General features: G+C 40.9%; 1 protein-coding gene across 1 annotated transcript; it reads right to left on the reverse strand.

The window, feature by feature from the left end:
* Window positions 1–1,849: 1,849 nt before the first annotated feature.
* On the reverse strand, window positions 1,850–18,123 carry Rbmx2 (RNA binding motif protein X-linked 2). The gene is made up of 6 exons (XM_004860063.4): window positions 18,015–18,123; window positions 17,700–17,815; window positions 16,660–16,711; window positions 10,008–10,137; window positions 8,502–8,679; window positions 1,850–7,961 (listed from the first exon to the last, which is right to left on the reverse strand). Exons 1-6 carry the CDS (start codon window positions 18,017–18,019, stop codon window positions 7,462–7,464), a joined length of 981 nt encoding a protein of 326 aa, XP_004860120.1. The 5' UTR covers window positions 18,020–18,123; the 3' UTR covers window positions 1,850–7,461.
* Window positions 18,124–18,341: the final 218 nt, after the last annotated feature.

Raw genomic sequence — 18,341 nt, forward strand, 5'->3', positions numbered from 1 at the left:
TAATCACAAGCCATATTTGCTTAATGAGTCACTAGTGTAACTAAGCAACTAGAATGTTCATTTTTATTTCAATTTTAATAGCTACATGTGCCTAGTGGCTCTTATTGTACAGTGAAGGTCTAGTCAATATATGACTTCATGGGTACAAGCCAATTCAGGTGAGGTGAAGGCCTCCCTGAAAGTTCATTTCCAAAGTCTATTCTAAGACAGTTCACAGTGTGACTCTTCAGAGTGGTTTTGAAGCCTCCAGGCATCTGCTTGGCCCATTTAAGACACATACGCCACCCGTGTGACTAGAGGAAGCTCACGTTTTTGAGCCATACCTGTTCCTCCACATTTGTCAAAACTCAGTTGATGGAAAAAAGACAGGCCTAATCTAGAACACCCAAGTCAAGTAATCACAAAGAGCAAACCAAAACCTTTGTTTACCAGGAGGCCTCAAACATTGCTTAGCTAGGAACAGCTTCCATAGACAGAACCACCACTCTGGTACAGAAACCATTCTGGCCTCCCTCCAGCCACTTGTTAAACAGGAGAATGATCGACTCAATCTGCTATTCTCATACCCTGGCTTTATCCAAGAAACTAGGTCAGAGAAACGTCCCAGCCTTATCCAAAATGTCTTTGGGAAATACCTTTAGGTGAGTAAATTTGCTTCGTGCTATACCTGCATTCTATAAATGTTAGGTGAACTGAATTTTAATAAATGAAATGGCAGACAGCTCTGCCACCCAAATATCACCTACACTCAAATTTGACTGTTTTCATCTGCTCACACACTGCCTACCCTCACATACTGAAGTTCATCACATGCAGCAGCATAACTTATAAAGTCATTTGTAAAGGCCCACAATAATGACAAACACTGATCTTACATATGGCTGTAATTCATTTTTATTAGTAACATACATCCAGTACAAAACTCCAAAGAACAAAAGATACAGTGAAAAGTAAGCCTTTTCCCCTCAGCCTTCCCTCGGCCAGATGCTACTCTGTTCTCCAGAAGCAATCTCTATGGCTGATGGATCGATACCTTCCCTAAAACAGTCAGTGGAATAAAAAGTATATTAACATCTGTCTTTAGAAAGTCTGAGTTTCCTCCCTTCAGCAAACCAGAAAACAGGTAAGAGGAGAGAACTGGGAGAGATAGAGAACATAAGTGTGTTCTTTGACAGCCACCATACCCCGGTGGCACCTGTTTCTACGCTTGCAATTATAGCTTTGAATAAAGTCAGCCAGCCCTCCTTTATAAAATGCTTTTCGTATAATAAACAAATATACAAAGGTGAGCACCTGAATAAGGAGGAAAGGTGCCTACCATAGCTATTCAAAGTCTGCCAGCCAAAATACATTAAAAATGCATGATCCAGGGGCTGGGAATATAGCTCACTGGGACAGCACTTACCTAGCATGCATGAGGCCCTGGGCTTGATCCTGGGCACCACAAGAAAAGTATCTGCAATCCGTGGAACCATTTAAATACAAAGGACTACACTAAAGCACTACAAGTGACAATGCATAGCTGGCCTCACCTGCAAAGAAAGCAAATACAAATTAGATTTACTTGAAGATATCAAAATATACCTTTCAGAGAAAAAAAGGAATAAAATTATAAAATTCAAGGCTGCCCAGAATGTTGGAAAGAATTACACTTGAGTTCTACAGTCCCAATGGTTCTACAAATTTGATATTTCTGAAAAGTCATATGACAATAAGACAACTGTCATTTTATCTGTGCTTTTGGAGCTGGCCACTCCATTTTAGGGAATACAGTCCACAAAAACCTTAAAGAAAAGAAAAAAAATTTTAAAGGGCTGTATAAAAATCTCCGTAGAAATAACTTTTATTATCATGAAAAATTAAAACAATTCAAGTGGGAGACTGATGCTGTACATTAGGAAAGAATGTTATATACCCATGGCATAGTAATGATATGAATACATAGAAATGCACATATAATGGGCTGGGGATTTAGCTCAGTGTTCCTGCCTGCCTCACAAGTGCAAGGTCCCAAGTTCAATCTCCAGTACCAAAAAAGAAATGCACATATAAGTGAAAACAGTACAAAAAGTCAAATGTGCACTCATAATTACAGAGTAAACTTTATAATTTATCAATCAGGCAGTATAGTATGCGAATACAAATCCAAAGAACTTAGGGATTTAAATATGAAGGGTTTTTGTTGTTGCTGGTTGCTTGTTAATAACTGCTTTCCTCTTGATCATCATAATCATCACCAACATCACTTAAGCAAATTATAATCCAAATCTGAAATGGAATGAATATTAAATGCCTCAGCTGCTCATGAGGCACAAGAGAAAAGAAAGCATTCACATAACACTTCTTTAAAATAGCTTCTTTAAAGAGGGTAGAACATCTTCAATCATCCCAAAAATACCTTTCTAAATTCTAAGCTGGCAAAAAGTACTCAAATTTTTACTGATATTCATTATAGAGAGCATATTGGCTTGAGAGTGAATACACAACAGCTCTACATCTGTGTGACAATTGCCTTATAGTAAAATAATTAACATGTGTCATAAGGTTTTGCCCCTTTACAAAACCTGGTATATAATTTCAGTATATTTAATGATTCATCTAGGGATCAGTAGATCTCGGATGACATACTGCTGGTCATGCTTAATTTAGAAATGCAGCCTGTTTTTATCATTCTATTTTACAACGCAGTTCCCAGTAGCACTTGCAGAAATCAGGAGTCACTTATTTAGTAAAGGAAGAAGTATAGGTTAAATCCTTCACAATGCAAATAATCACACCCAAAATTATGTCTTCTAAGTTTACATTTTCAGGTAAAATAAGACACCAGGAAGCAATGAGATTTACTCTTTGGTCAAACAGCACAATGCAGAGCACTTTACACTTCACTAAAATGTCATTTAGATGATAATCAGGTTATTCTTTTCAAAGAGCTTCAAAATGTTTACAGAAGGGATGGTCTGTGCCAGATAAGGACGATTTCCAATTTTAAAGTCAACAAGTCCATAAACTGCCAAGACAGGTACTTACTAGGTAGTGCCCCAGTAGGTTAGAGGAAGCAGAACAGAGACAGAGAGACTCAGGCATTAATTAAGCCATATCAATAAAACAGGTATGCTAAGAACTAAAAAGCATTCTTTGTATTTCATTCAATGTGGCTGTTTAGCTTTGAGGTCACTGGAAATTGTCTGCCAATGAACTCAAACTGCCCTGTGTGAAGTCAATCTATGAAACAAACAAGGAAACATTCACTGTTCCCAAAGATTAACAAAAGCCAAAGGCCAGTGGGTTGTCTCGGGCTGGTCTTAGTGCAGATTCTACCTGGGTCTCTAAGATCTCTGACTATAGAGAGCATAATTGCTGGCCACAGCGGTTGAACTCTGCAATCCAATCCTGCTGAGCTGCAGCTAAAATCTAACAAGGCTGAAACCCATCATCCATCACTGCCTCTTCACCAAGCCCAGACTTCCCATGGGCATATCTCAATGTGGCAGTCACTAAGGCAGGCCATTTCTGCAAAACATGGGACTCCCTTAACAGGCAACTTTGGGCCAGGGAAGATTCCAAACCTCAGAAAGGATGGCAGAGTAACCATGCCATTCACTTCACAAATATAGAAAGTTGACAGACTTCATGGGTTATAAGTCAGTTTATTTTATTTAGCACAGCAAATATGGGCATCCACATAGTTTCTTTAGCTTCCCTCCCCCCAAGTCCCACAGAGCAATGTAACAGGTTCAGATGAATGTTACACGTGTGAAGGTTGCATTGCAGCTGAGGAACCTGAGGTCAAGGGCTTATAACTTCTCCGGCAATAGGCAAACAAACCAGTGCCTTCACCCTGGGGAGTGAACAGCTAAACAGTAGTCACACTGTGGTCACTTGGCCCTACCCAGTTGCAGCAACAGCTGAGTATTTGGAAACAGATGAGCCTTGCAGTTTAAGACACCCACAAAGAACAGGAGGGGGCGCTCGGGGCGCAGCATGTGCTGCCTCTCCCAACAGATACTTTTGCTTTGCTGAACCAGTCTTAGAACTGGATTGCACAATTCTCTTCCTACTCATCCTTTCTGCCTTCTCTTTACCCTTCTCCGGGTTTAGATTTGCATCTGGCTTTTTTTCCACTAATCAGCCACTTGTATGTCTAATCCCATGTCCACATTTGCTTCTTAAAGGAGTCAGCTAGCACAAATGGTGTCTGTGGTGGGTGGTCCAGGAATATAAACCATGATGAGAAGGGGTTCGGGACACCCTCACACGGGGGATGTGGGGCACAAACAGCCCCAGGCACAGGGTGGCAGACCAACTGCTAAGGACTTCTGTGGAGATAAACTGGGAGAAGGGCCTTGCAGCTGCACTGACTCAGACATGCACAAAATCTGTAAGAGGCCTACAGAGTGGATAAAGCTGGCTAACTTAACAGTGTGAAGTGCTACTGATGCCCCAAAGCAGGGTACTGAAAAATGACAGTTAAGCAGCATACTGAGAAATGACTGACAGTTAATAAGCACCTGAAGACTGAGTGAAAGAGCCAGGGGGCTTCTGTGGGGCTTATAAAGATGCCCTTTGTCTTAGAGAAGCTGTGAGAGGTGCGGAACTCCAGGGAGATTTAAATGCTCAATATTTCCTAACAGGTCTGCTCTGCTCGTCAGGACTACAAAACTTCCTGTGGTTGGAAAGACCTGGCACCCAGAAACATGGGGTTGGAACACCTAGCCAGACAGCCCTAAGAGTTCCAGCCCTGAAGCTGCTCCACTGTTCCCTGGTAGGAGCTGGCACTTCCCCTGCACCAGAAGATCCACAGAAGCTGTTTCCTACAAGGCAACCAATAATCCCCTCAAAGGAGCCATCTGCAGCCTCTCCTGATAATTAAAAGATAGGAAGGCCCAAATCCCAACATAATCTGGCCAGGGAAGTACTAGGCCTAATAAAGCACATATACCAAAGAGCTGCTAGAATCAGATAGCATGGGAGCCAAGGAAGCACTGGGTTTGGATTTCAAGGATGTTATAGCAAAAGAGCCAAAAAAAGCATGATTTCAGACTCGGAATCACTCTCTCAGGGTACAGGATTTAACCCTCTGGCAAGGACTACAAGGATGAATAGGCTCTACTAAGTAGGCTCTCAGAGGCCTGGTGAAAGTAAAGGTTAATGCTGAACAAAGTAGAGGCCTGTTATGATTTGGATCTAAAATGTCTCCCAAAGGTTCATGTGTTCAGAGGTGGGGCTTTTAGAAGGTGACTGGATCGTGGAGGTGTTATATTCATCAGTGGATTCATCATGACTGAATGTGTTGTTAGGAGGGGGAGTCTGGTTGGAGGAGGTGGGTCATTGGGGACATGCTTTTGAAGGATATAACCTGTACCCAGCCCCCTCCTTTCTCTGGCTCTCTTGTTCTCTGCTTCTGGCCACCATGAGGTGAACAGTTTTTGCCACCATGCTGTTTCTGCCTTGATGCCAATTTACCATGGACTGAAACCTCTGAAACCATGGGCCAAAATAAACCTCCCCTCTAAATTTCAGGTCATCAGGTTATTTTATCCCAGCAACAGGTGACTAACACAAGGCCTGAGCTGCCCCAAAAAATATTAGAGGAAGAAATAAAAAAGTCAAGGCAGGGCCAGGGATTTAGCTCAGTGGTACCGCGCCTGCCTCACAAGTGCAAGGTCCTGAGTTCAATCCCTGGTACCACAAGAAAAAACAAGGTCAAGGCAAGTGGACATGCTGGAATAGATGCACCAAAAGAGAACAATTCGTGCACAGAGGCCAGCAGGAACACACTGTGAAAGGAGCACCAGCACTCCTAAGGAGGGCCTCTCTTCAGCCCAGAGAGGAAAGTAAGGGAGACCCTCACAGAAGAGGTCCATCAACATCCACAGGGGCTAAGGGAGCCCCAGAGTAACAAAAACCAGGTAGAGGTGCTTAACCACCAGACACCAGGAGGCCACAAACACCATAACAAACCACAAGGTCTGACTGATAAGAAAGCTGAGAGTCACAACGAGGAAGAACTGCTAAACAAGCCATAGAGAGGCAATGGAGCTGACAAGTATTTCCTTCCCAGCAAGAGTGGCTATTTGAAAAGTGGACTAAGCTCAGAAGGCCCGGTATGTCTGGTACACAAAAAGGAAGCTGACTAGCCAAAAGGTGTAAACAACCCAAATGTCCATCTATCAACAAAATGCAGTACAGTAATACCTCAGTTCACTGATGCTTCTGTTCACAATATGGTTCGCAAACAAAAGCGTACCGCAAAATTTTGCTTCTGTTCACAAACTCCACATGGAGTGACAAGCACAACCACAACCACCTTCCCCACACAAACACAAATGCAGCCATTTTCCCCAAATCATAAAACAAATTAAGTTCGTAAAACCAAGGCACCACTGTCTATCTGTACAGTGGGGATGTTATGCACTCACAAAAAGGAATAAAGTACTGACACATGCTACAATGTAGCTGAACCCTGAAAACATTCTACTAAGTGAAAGAAACTAGGCACAAGAGATTACTATCATAGGATTTCACTTAAATACCTAAAGTAAATCCATAGGAACAGAAAACAGATTGGTAGAATGGGGAGTTATTGCTTTAATGGGCACAGGGTAGGAATGATGGAAATGTTTTGGAACTAGATAGAAGTGGTGATTTTACAACACTGTTGATGTAACAAATGCCACTGAACTGTTCAAAATGGTTACTTTTATTTTTATTTTTATTTTTTTGGTGCCAGGAATTGAACTCAGGACCTTGCACTTATGAAGCAGGAGCAGTGCCACTGAGCTAAATCCCCAGCCCTGGTTACTTTTAATTTCATATCAATAAAAACAAACCAAAAGAAAAAATGCAAATATATAAACAAAAAACAAAAACAAAGCATCAACCAAAAAATGAAAAAAAAAAAATTAAAAACTGTTTTCCAGAGGGCTGGGAACTGGCCGTTCTTAAGATCTTATTGTATCCACATGAAATGGTCTGAATCTTGTGACTCTTTGACAACTAGAAAAGTCCTACAGTGTTCGGTTCTAAACACTTAACACAAAGACTAGAATTGTAGAGTTACCTGGATTTTTCCCTTTCCTGCAATTTCATCTCAAATTGGGGTCTATGGGTTCAAGGGCCGTATTTATGAACCAAAATTTAGGACACATACTCTAAAGTTACAGGTATATTCCCAGGGCTCATGCTAAAAAATCCAGGATACCTGGCTGTTGAAACTACAGCCCTCTCAATGAATCTATGCAAGAGATTAAAAGAACTCATTCCCAGAGATTTTATATACAGAAATATTAACAGCAGAATTGAATTTCATTACTTTTTTTTTTTTCAGTACTGGGGATCAAACTCAGGACCTTGTGCTTGCAAGGCAGGCCCGGTGCCACTGAGCTAAATCCCTGGCGCAAATTTCATTACATTTTTAAAACACAGTTTATTTTTAAATCAACTGGGCAGACAGAGAAGATTTCAGTGACGCCTGTGGTCACTAGGATTAAAGGACTCCCACTCCTGGGAGTGACGGGCCTTTTTATGCCTATAGGATTTATCTCGGCTCCTACTTCTACTTCTATGACTCCGCCCTTCAGAATGCCCACTGTGCCGGCTAGAATGTGTATCTGAGCTGCGCCCTCTGTCTCGATCCTTGTTCTTGTCTTCTCTCACTTCCTTCCTGCTTGAGGGCTTGTGCTCATACTTGAGTTTCTCCTTTGGATCCTTCTCTGGGTCCTCTCCTCCACCACGGCATGAGGACCTGACCTCAGGGGAACCTGGGTAGTGCTTCCTCCCCTCTCTGGACTCGGGCTTCTGAACCCTCTCCAATTTCTTGCTGCTGTGCTTCTTCGGACCAGGGTCATCCTTTTCCTTTACCATCTTGCTTCTGGGAGGTGAAGAAGAAGATGGCTGCTCTGCCTGTACCTCCTGGTCAGTCTTCTCTTTGTCTTTCTTTTTTTTCTTTTTTTCTTTTTTATCTGGAGACATAAAGGGGGACGATCAATAATAAAAGGAAACAACAAAAAGACTCTCTAAAAGGTGTCTTTCTTCTCTGAGTATATCACGTCAAACCAAGGTATACAGTTCCAGAATGTTCTCATGCTAGCAGATGGAAAATGTACATAAAGAAAACAGCCCTGGCAGCAGCATGACATGGTCACAGGCTTTATGGCCAGGAAAGTGCCTCTGAGAGGCCAACTTCAGTGTCTGTCACCTCTGGTATGTTAAGTCGCTGCACAAGGCAATCCCCACCCTGAATTACTTCTCTAAAGATCTTATCTCTAAATACAGTCATATTCTAAGGTATTGAGTGTTAGAACTTCAACATATCAATTTGAGGGGACACATTTCTGCCCATACTACTCGTCTTCTCTGACATTCTCCCTTTCCCATTTAAAATAAGGACCCCCACACCTTCCCCTTTCACACTCAGGAGTTCACTATCAACTATCCATAAATACTAGGAAGAGTAGAAACCAAGACTGCCTGGAATCTCCTCTTGAGTCTTAACATTTTACCTTTTCTGTGACTTTTTGTAGGTCTGTCATCTTCAGAGCCTTCAGATGAACTCGGAGGGGGGGTGTTAGCCCCACAGCCCTTCTCCTGGAGCTGTCTGGTCACATCATCCATTTCATCTGACTCCTTAGGAGCCCGATAGTTAGACACATGATCCACGCGGATAGTTCTCCCTTTGATCTAAGCAAGATGGGCAATCCTTCAGCAAAGAGCTCTCACATCAAACTATTTGAACCTAAGCTATGGAGAACCATATCCATTATCTTCATGCTAATTGTTTCTGTGGAAACCATTAAAGCAGATCTGCTCACCTGGTGTGTCAGAACACACATATCTAGCTATTAATACACTCAGCACTCAAGGCAGCCAAGTGGGACCATGCAAATATCATCATACTCTGTGTGTGCCATGAAGTGAAAAAATCTGGGAAGGACTGCTCCAAAACACAAGCATCAGGAAAGGCTATGAGAATTTTGAAGCACAAACAATTAATTACCTTCAACCTGTAACATTAATTTACAGTGAAATGTTCCCTGGAAAAGTCTGGCATCTAGACAGAAATTCTGAAATCTGCCTTAGTTACAGCTGCTTTCTCAAGACAGTAATTAGGAAGAGGCAAAGTCAGACCAATAGTTGGGGTGGGGGGTTGAAAAAGGGTTACATTCTTTTTTCTAAACCCCTCACACCTTACTCTAACCCCACCATACTGGTACACTCAGTTCATACTGATTCTTGTGCTGTAAACTACAATTCTCCAGGTAAACAACAACAAAATTAACCCCTCACTTAAACACATTTTATTTGCAAGTAGATACAGACTTACTCCAGAAGCAAAGCCATCTGAAAGCTGAAATTTTTGGCTTTTATTTTCCCAGTGCAAGAACAGATTTTTTATTCTTACCTTTAAGCTTAAGAAACTTCTGTCACCTTATTCTATTTCTCATTTTGAAACTTTTTAAAAATCTTTTTTCTTTGACTCTGACTGTTGGCTCTCTTAAAATTTCAGGATGACTTACTTTTGTAGAATTTGTCATTAGATTTTAATTAGAGAATTTCCAGGGCCCAATGTGCTAGGTCACTGGAGTCATACAATAGACATGCACAGCTATGTCATAAGTCAAAAAGCCACCATGAATCCCTAGGTCCCCTGGCCTAGAGCAATATTTGCTAGTCTCTTCATTCCCTAGTACACTAGAGATGAGGGTGGAGGAGAAGGGAAAAGTAAAAAATGGAGGCCTGCATGGCAGGTAGGGGAAAAGGGACGGAATGATTCTGGGAAGATGATTTACTAACAGATGGGGAAAAAGAACAAACTTAGGCAGGGCCTTGAGCCAAAAGATTTCCTGGAATCATTTCCCAGCCAATGTATCTCCATACTTCTGCAGTCCTCACAACACACCCAGCTGACCAATATTGTCCCTGAACCTGGGAGGCCCAGGTAAAAAATTAAACCTAACCCCTACACACAGGCAAAATCCAGCAAAATCCTGCTTAAAAAACACATTTACCTTAATTCCATTAAAATTGTCAACAGCCAGAATTGTGCTCCTCTGGTCTTCATAGCAGAGGAAACAGAATCCTTTGGATTTCCCGGTCTTCTTGTCTCGCACAAGATTAATATTAACAACCTCCCCATACCTATTTTATAAAAAATAAAGACACTATTGATTTAAAATGCAAAACCTTTCAGATTGGATGATAAAAATTCAAATACTACAGTCTATACAGAAGACTCCTCCAGAACGAGATGACATAGAAAGGTTGAAATAAAAAGTTAAACAAGAATAAAGCAGGAGCATTCAGTTTAAACATGGGCAGCAATATTAAAAACAAAAATAACTTCAAGCCTGAGGCAGGAGGATCACAAGTTTGAGCCCAGCCTTGGCAATTTAGCAAGATCCTGTCTTAAAATTTAAAAATTAAATTTTTTAACGAAAGAACTGGGGTGGGCAGGGGATTTAGCTCAGTGGTTTTGCCGCCTGCTGAGCAAGCGCAAGGACCCGAGTTCAACTCCCAGTACCAAAAAAAAGAACTGGGGATCTGGGGATATAGCTCAGTACAAAGGCCCTGGATTCAATTCCATTTGGGGGGATGGAGGGGTACATTCAAGGCAAAATTTAAAACATTAAGTGGGACTAAGAGGGTTATTTTACATTGAAAATGGTCCTAATACATAACAAGGGCATAATTCATGGAACTTCATTATAGTTCAGAAACAAAATTTTTAATTAAAAATACTATTAGAAATACAAAGAGAAACAGAGTTATGAGGTAATTTAACACTCAGAAATAAAACCACAGAAATAAAACCACAGAAATTAATATAAAATTCTATAAATAATTTTATTACCAAATATTAATGTCCTATTAGTAAATATGTTGATATTTTGAATCCTACAAAAAGATGATAATTTCTTTTCAAGAATTCACAAAACATTTTAAAACTGACTATACATTAAGTCTCAAAGCAAATCTCAAACCCCAAACGTAGAAGAAACTATGTTCTCAAATCATAATGTTAGAAAGCTGGAAATAACATTTGAAACAAAAAACATCCTACTAACTAGAACTTGAAACTTTTTTGTGTGGTATTGAGAACTGAACCCTGGGCTTTGCAATGAGCTACATCCCCAGCCCTTTTTTTCATTTTGAGACAGGGTCTTACTAAGTCACTAGGTTACCCAGGCTGGGCTTGCACTTGCCATCCTTCCAGCCTCAGCCTCCCAGAGTGCTGGGAGTGTGTGTGCCACCACACCCAGGAATTTTGTTTTAAAAACAATAATAAAAGCAAACTAAAAATTTCATAAAAGATACAGTTAAAAATCAATCACCCTCTTGCATACAAAAAATAAGCAGAAGATATAATAGAAAGGAAATCCCATTCACAATAGCAACAAAAAAGATAAATATTTAGAAATACACTTAACAAGCAATGTACAAAATCTATATAAAGAAAATGTTTTAAAAAGTCCCGAGAGACACAAACATAAATTTGAACAAATATAAAGACATCACTTGTTCTTGAACAGGATAACTCAATATCATAAAGACAGCAAGATCTTCCCACAAGTTAATACATAAATTTAATATAATCCCAATAAAAATACAAGTTTGTTTTTTCCTCTGGAGCTGGGTAAACTGATTCTAAATTTTTGTAGAAAAAAAAATGAACTTGTAGGAATACCTGGGAAAATGTAAAAAGAACAATGAGTATAACTCTACCATATACAGTATTAAATATACTGAAAAGCTTCTGTAAATAATGTGGCACTGACAAATAAAATAACAGACTAACAGAACAGAATGCTGCATAACTGAAGTACTGTAAATAGGAAAAAATTTAGTGTATGATAAAGGTGGTTTGGAGTTAGGACAACTGGATAGCTGTTTGGAAAAGTAAAAACCAGGTATGGTGGTACACACTTCTATCCCAGCACTGAGGAGGCTGAAGGAGGATCTCTGCAACTTCAAGGCCACCCTGAGCTACATAGTAAGTTCAAGGACAGCCTGAACTACATAACAGAGACACGGTCTCAAAAAATCAAAACAAAAAACAAAACAAAAATGTATAAAACTGGATCCAAATCTCACAATGAACAACAGAATAGAGATTTCAATGTACAAAACTGAAGCCATACAAGTACAACACAAATGGATAGAGGGGAAGAAATATCTTCTAATCATGACTCAAAATCCAGAAGCAATGAAAAACTAATGAATAAGACCACATACAAATAAAATACTGGGGGGGGACTATAAAGAGCAAGCATAGGGAGTTTGGGGGTGATAGAACTATTGTTCATTCTAATTGTGGTAAGTATACAAATCTATACAGGAATTACAACTCATAGGGCTGTATACTTCCCTCAAAAGGTCAATTTTACTGTATACTAAAATAAAATATACAAATGAATAAAATTTTTTACAACTTTGCTCAGCAAAAAAATCCCAATAAGCAAAGTCAAAAGATAAAAGACAAACTAAAAGAAAATATTTATAATTTTTATCACAGATAAAGGACCAGAAAGTCATTTTTTTCTTTTGCTATAAAGGAAATTGCCAGGACACCTGATAAAGCTGAAAAGTCTACAGATTAGATAATAATATTGGGTCAGTGTTGTACAATATCATCTTATTTCCTGAATTTGCTCACTGTACTAAGGTTAAATAAGACAATGTCCTTGTTTTGGGGGAAATCGACATTGAAGAATTTAGGAATAAATGGGCATTGGGCCTGCCACTCATTCTCATATAGTTCAGAAAAAAAAATCATCATCTATATATGGAGAGATAATAGCAAAGTAAATATGGTAAAATGCTAACACCTTGGGAATGTGAGTGAAGGGGACAGGGATATTCTTTATACTGTTCCATAACTTTTCTATTTTAAGCCTGAAATTATTTCAAAATAAAAATTAAGAAAAAGAGTACAAGAGCAGGATTGAAGGGACTCCTAATGATCAAATTGGGATAATTTGTGCATCAAAAAAAAATAATTATGGTAATGTATTATAACATCAAAATTTTTAAAAATAAGCCCACAGGTATATAAATGCATGAGAAAGTATTATAACAAAGAGCTAATATCCTTCACACCTGAAGGACTCATAAAATCAACAAGAAAAAGAAACATGGGGCCGAAGATTTAACTCAGTGGTGCTGCTGCCTGCCCGGCAAGCACAAGGTCTCAAGTTCGATCCCCGGTACCAAAAAAAAAAAAGGAAAAGAAAAAGAAACACAAAAAACTGGCAAAGGATATGAGTAGACAATTTATGAAGAAATAATAAGGAGCTATGAAAAATGTTCAATCTCACTGATGATGACATAAAGGCAAAGTAAAATGAAGTCATTTGGCAAATATGTTTTAATCATTGATGAAAATTCAGGAAAAATGGGCATTCCCGTGAGAGTGGAAACTGGTACAACCTTTTCAGAGAACTATTTGGGAACATTTAACATTTAAAACATCTTAAAAATGCTTACTCATCCTTAGCCCTCCTTCACTAAGGAAACCATCGGGATGTATACAAAAATTTATATGCGATAGTCTACTTGGAAATATAACTTGTAATAGCAAACCATTAGAAATAATGCCCAACATTAATTTTTAAAAAGATAAAAATAGGCCAAAATTTGACAGTTTTTCCTTTCCTTTTCCATTCTGTATTACCCTTTGTTCTTTCTCTTTCTCCCCTCTAGTCCTCAAGTGTTTTTTTTTGTATACCCTTTTATTGGTACATTTTAGTTGTACAACATAATGACATTCATCACTGGAGATATGCACCTTTACATACCCTCTTGGTTCTTTTTTTCCCCCTTTCCCTACCCTCCCTTCAACCCCTCCATCCCTCCCTATTTCCAAAGACTTTGGTTTCCATTTTTTAATTTTCTCATATTAATTCCATTACCCTCTTTCCTTTCCCCTACCCCTCCCACTTCCCCTCCCCTTTGCCCCTTTTCTTCCTATTTCACATATCTATTATACATTTTAGTCCTTAATTACACTTTCAGTTTCTCACACCAGAGAAACTATTCGGTATTTACACGTGTGTCTTGTTTATTTCACTTAAGAGTATTGTCTCAATGGGCATCCATTTAGCAATAAATGTCTCTAATTTCTCATTTTTGATGGCTGAGTAGTACTCCATTTTATTAAAAAACCACATTTTCTTTATCCAGTTTCTAGTTGATGGGCATTTGGGCTGTTTCCAAGTTTTAGCTATTAAAAACTGTGCTGCCGTGAACATGGGCGCACATATATCACTGTGGTATGATTCTTTTAATTCTTTGGGGAAGATACCCAGCAGGGGAATAGAGGGGTCAAATGGGACTTCCAGTCCTAGTTCTTTGAGGTATCTCCATACTGATTTCCACAGTGCTTGCACCAGTCTACACTCCCACCAGCAGTGGAGCAGGGTTCCTCTTTCCCCACAGGCGGCCGGCATTTGTTATTGGTTGATTTCATGATAGCAGCCATTCTTTCTGGGGTGAGGTGGAATCTCAGCGTTGTTTTCATTTGCATCTCTCGAACGACCAGTGATGTTGAACATTTTTTCATGTTTATTTGCCATGTCTACTTCTTTGTGTGAGAAATGTCTGTTCATTTCAGATGCCCATTTTTGGATTGGGTCTTTAAATTTGGGAGGTCTGATCTTTTTAAGTTCTTTATAGTTTCTAGATAGTAGACCTTTGTCTGAGGGACCGCTGGTGAAAATATTTTCCCACATTGTGGGCTGTCTCTTCACACTGCTGGTGGTTTCTCTTGCTGTGCTCAAATGTTCTTAATGACATGTATAAACACATTGCCTTTATAATTTTAAGCACTTTTGAAAGCCATTGTTACCAGCAGCAAAGGTAATCTTCACTGTGTGTAGACAGAATACAGAATTAACATACACACACAAACAAGCTAATCACCACTCAATGCAAGTGAAACAAAAACAGCTGCAAGATGGAAGGCTGGATCCAGCAGAGGTACCATAAAGGGATGAAACTACAGGTTTCACCTGCTGTAAACTTTCTAGCATCCAGAAATTGGAGAAAGTAGCCTGTGTGGGCTGCCCAGTCCCTTTGCCATGGCCTTCTTGTCATAGATGTTGCCAATTCCTTTCTCATGGTCTGCTGCCCCATAAGTTGCCCAACCACTTCACCAGGGCCCTCTATCCTGTAGGATGACCCAACTATCCTGCCAAGGCAAGCTCTCTGCCAGGGTATGCTGCCTGTGTGCTGGCCCTGTTCATTTTGCTATGCCTTCTGACTATATATAATGTTCTACTCCTCTTAGTCCTCTGCCTGCCACTGAAGGCTACAAATACCAAAGTATTATCAAAGTATCAAAGTTTACCCCATACACATACATGTACAATTACTACGTGTTAATTTAAAAATAAATGCTGGTTTTAAAAACATTTTTGGGTTGTTTTTTTTTTGGTAGTGGGGATTGAACTCAGGACCTTGCGCTTGCAAGACAGGCGCAGTAAAAACTTTTTTTAAAAAGACTTTACTCCTCTCTGCTCCTGTGAGCTGCCAAGGCCCTCTGGCCCTGTGGACTGTCTAGCCATGCTGTTTAGCGCTGAGCCTGTGTATCAGCTGCCCTGCGCCTCTCCTACCTGGTGCCACTATGCATGTGAGCTGCCAAAATTCTCTCTCACTAGGTGCTGCTGCAGTTATCTCATAGCAGAATATACAATATACACGTGTTTCAGTTTTTCTCATTGTCGGGACAAAATACCCAACACCCACAAGTTAACGGAGGAAGGGTTTTCTTTAGCTCACAGTTTGTAGAGGACTCAGTCCATAGTTAGCTGCCTCCAAGGCAGGGCAGCATGGCAGAGGACACAGTTTATGGCGTACAGGCTGTAGGCAGGAAGCAGCAAGCCTCCTTTTGCCCTTTTATTCCATTCAGGCTGCAAGCCTACTGTTTGGTGCCACTCACACCAGGGTTGGTCTTCTATCTTCAGTAAATCCATTCAGTCACACCTAGAACTACACTAACCAATCAGCAGACTGATCCAGTTATTACATCCATGGTCCAGAAGCCCCACCTGGGAGCCTGAGGCTTTGGGGGACATTTTAGATATAAACCGTAATATGTCTCCTATTCACACTTGTTCCTCATCAGGGTGTGGTTTTTTAGCCTCTGAGTAAAGAGACTAGATCTTGTCACTGTTCAACTTCACACTTATCTAGAAGAAAGCAAAACTATATCCTAAACCTTCTGCCCTCCACCCCCAATTCCTTTGTGCTTTACCCTAATCCTACAATGCCACTCAGGTGAAGGTCCAGAGAGCCCTGTGATCAGGGGCTATCCGTCATTTTCAGGAGCCCAAAGAGATAAGCCAAATGATACCTTCCTGGGAGTTCCAGTCTGTTCTAGTTTAGACTCAGGCAAAACAAGGTGCTGGGAAAAAAAATAATAGAAATAGACCAGAATCCTAAAGACACCCTCCCAAATTATCCAACTTCTGGGATCTTCTACCTGGGAACATTCTACCACCCTATCCTGTGACTGGCTCAGACTAGGGCAACAGCTCCAGCCTTCCCCATGCAGGGATGCTACTCAGCCTAGAATTAAAATGGCTATATTTTGGTGCCACAAAATGCATTATGGAAGCAAACTATTCTGCTGACCCAAGAGGCAGGAAATGAAAGAAAACTTACTGTGAGAAGACACAGATGACGTCCCCTTCAGTCAGTTCATAAGGAAGCCCTCCTAGAAGAGAAAATCACATTACAGTTCAACAAATATTAACCGAGTGTCTACTATGTACTGTGCACTGGACCAGGCACTGGGGGTACAAAAGGTATGCCACAAGCCTTGCTCTCACAGAAATCAGTCTGATGCAATGACAGAGGTACATATAAGGTGCCAGTAATACAGAAAAAAAGTGATTAACTCTGAGTGGACGGGCTGGGGTCACCACTAACCAAACAAATCTGATTATTCAGTCCTCACATCCAGCTTCTATGAACAAAGCACAAACATAACAGTATACATCATTATTAACTCCACCTACACATAAACTAAAGATTATAAAGACAACTGTTAATTATTTCATAGGAAATAATTTCTCCAAATGTTTCTTTCCTTCTCTGTAAAATGGGGATATTAATATATTTGTCTCACCGGACTTATAAGAATTAAATATAACGATATGTAAAGTGCTTAGGACAATATCTGGTGCAGTAACTACTGGTTGTGAAACTGAGTACAGAGATGGTAATGTGGCCATAAACGGAAAGTAGGAGCTAACTGGAGAAGAAAGATAAATCTGAGGCGAGAGGGATGGGAAAAGGCAGTTAGTAGTAATATAGGATAATAGCCAAGCCCATGAGTTCTAGAATCCCACAGTTCTGGTTGTGTGATCTGAGAGAAGTCCATTAACTTCACTGCATTTGGTTTCCTTCGCTGTATAAGGGGTGACTGGGTGTGGGAGAGATGACAACAGTCTCTGGGGAACCAAGTGGAAAGACCCTTAGCATGGTGAATGGCAAGTAGTAACTCCCAAGAGCACTGGTTGGCAAGGAGAGCAAACTAAAACAGGCGAAAAATCATAAGGGAAACACGGATTCACAGGCAAACACGATGCAAAACTGCGTGATGAATATGGGGAGAAATGATGGGCAGGAACTCTGAAATGATCAGAAGCAGGCTAGGAGAGACTCCAAGGAGCACTGCTGGAGGAAGATGTGGACCTTACCCAGAAAGATCCAGGCGCTGTCCTTGTACTCTGAATGCCAGGATACCTTCTCGGCCACCCCAAGCTGGACCTCTCGCTCATTCAGCTCGTTGATCAGCTTCACCTTAGTCAAAGGGCTGTGGGGCGGGGGTGGGAGGGGAGTGGACAAGTAAGATAGGCCTGCCCAAGGTAAGGGGAAGCGAAATTAGGGAAGGAGACGCTCTGGTCTCCAAGCGGCTACCTCCCCTCGCCGGGTAGGCACTCTACCACCCAAACCCGAGTGGGCCACCCCCTGCGACCCACTCCCCCTTCCTCAGCGGCAAACTGAAACCTTACTTCATCTTCGGGGTAGTTCGCGCTCCTCACTCAGCTTCCGGGCTAGGCTGCGCGGCGCAGGCGCGGTGCCGGCCCTGCGCAGGCCCACTGGAGTCAGCGGAAATGAAACAGGAAGCGCTCAGCCACAGCGAGGTATGGCGCCTGCGCACTGTCGCTTACACGGTCTCCCACGCTTGATGGCTTTTGCTCCTTTCACTGTAGAGAATTTTTCCCTACTCCTTCGCAACTCTACTCTGTGATAAGGGGCAAAGGTATGAGCCTGGTCCATTACAGGGACCCCAAGCTCCTGGATAATATCTGACACTGATTGGTTTAGCTCTAAATGTT

This window comes from Heterocephalus glaber, unplaced genomic scaffold (genome assembly GCF_053883595.1).
Source record: "Heterocephalus glaber isolate CG9 unplaced genomic scaffold, H.glaber_assembly_v1.0 deba00001729, whole genome shotgun sequence".
Lineage (NCBI taxonomy): Eukaryota > Metazoa > Chordata > Mammalia > Rodentia > Bathyergidae > Heterocephalus > Heterocephalus glaber.

Coding starts and splice junctions, on each gene's coding strand:
- Rbmx2 (XM_004860063.4), bottom strand. Junction 8,680..10,007: donor ACAATTTTAATGGAATTAAG/GTAAATGTGTTT, acceptor CATCTTGCTTAG/ATCAAAGGGAGAACTATCCG. Junction 7,962..8,501: donor TACAAAAAGTCACAGAAAAG/GTAAAATGTTAA, acceptor TTATGTCTCCAG/ATAAAAAAGAAAAAAAGAAA.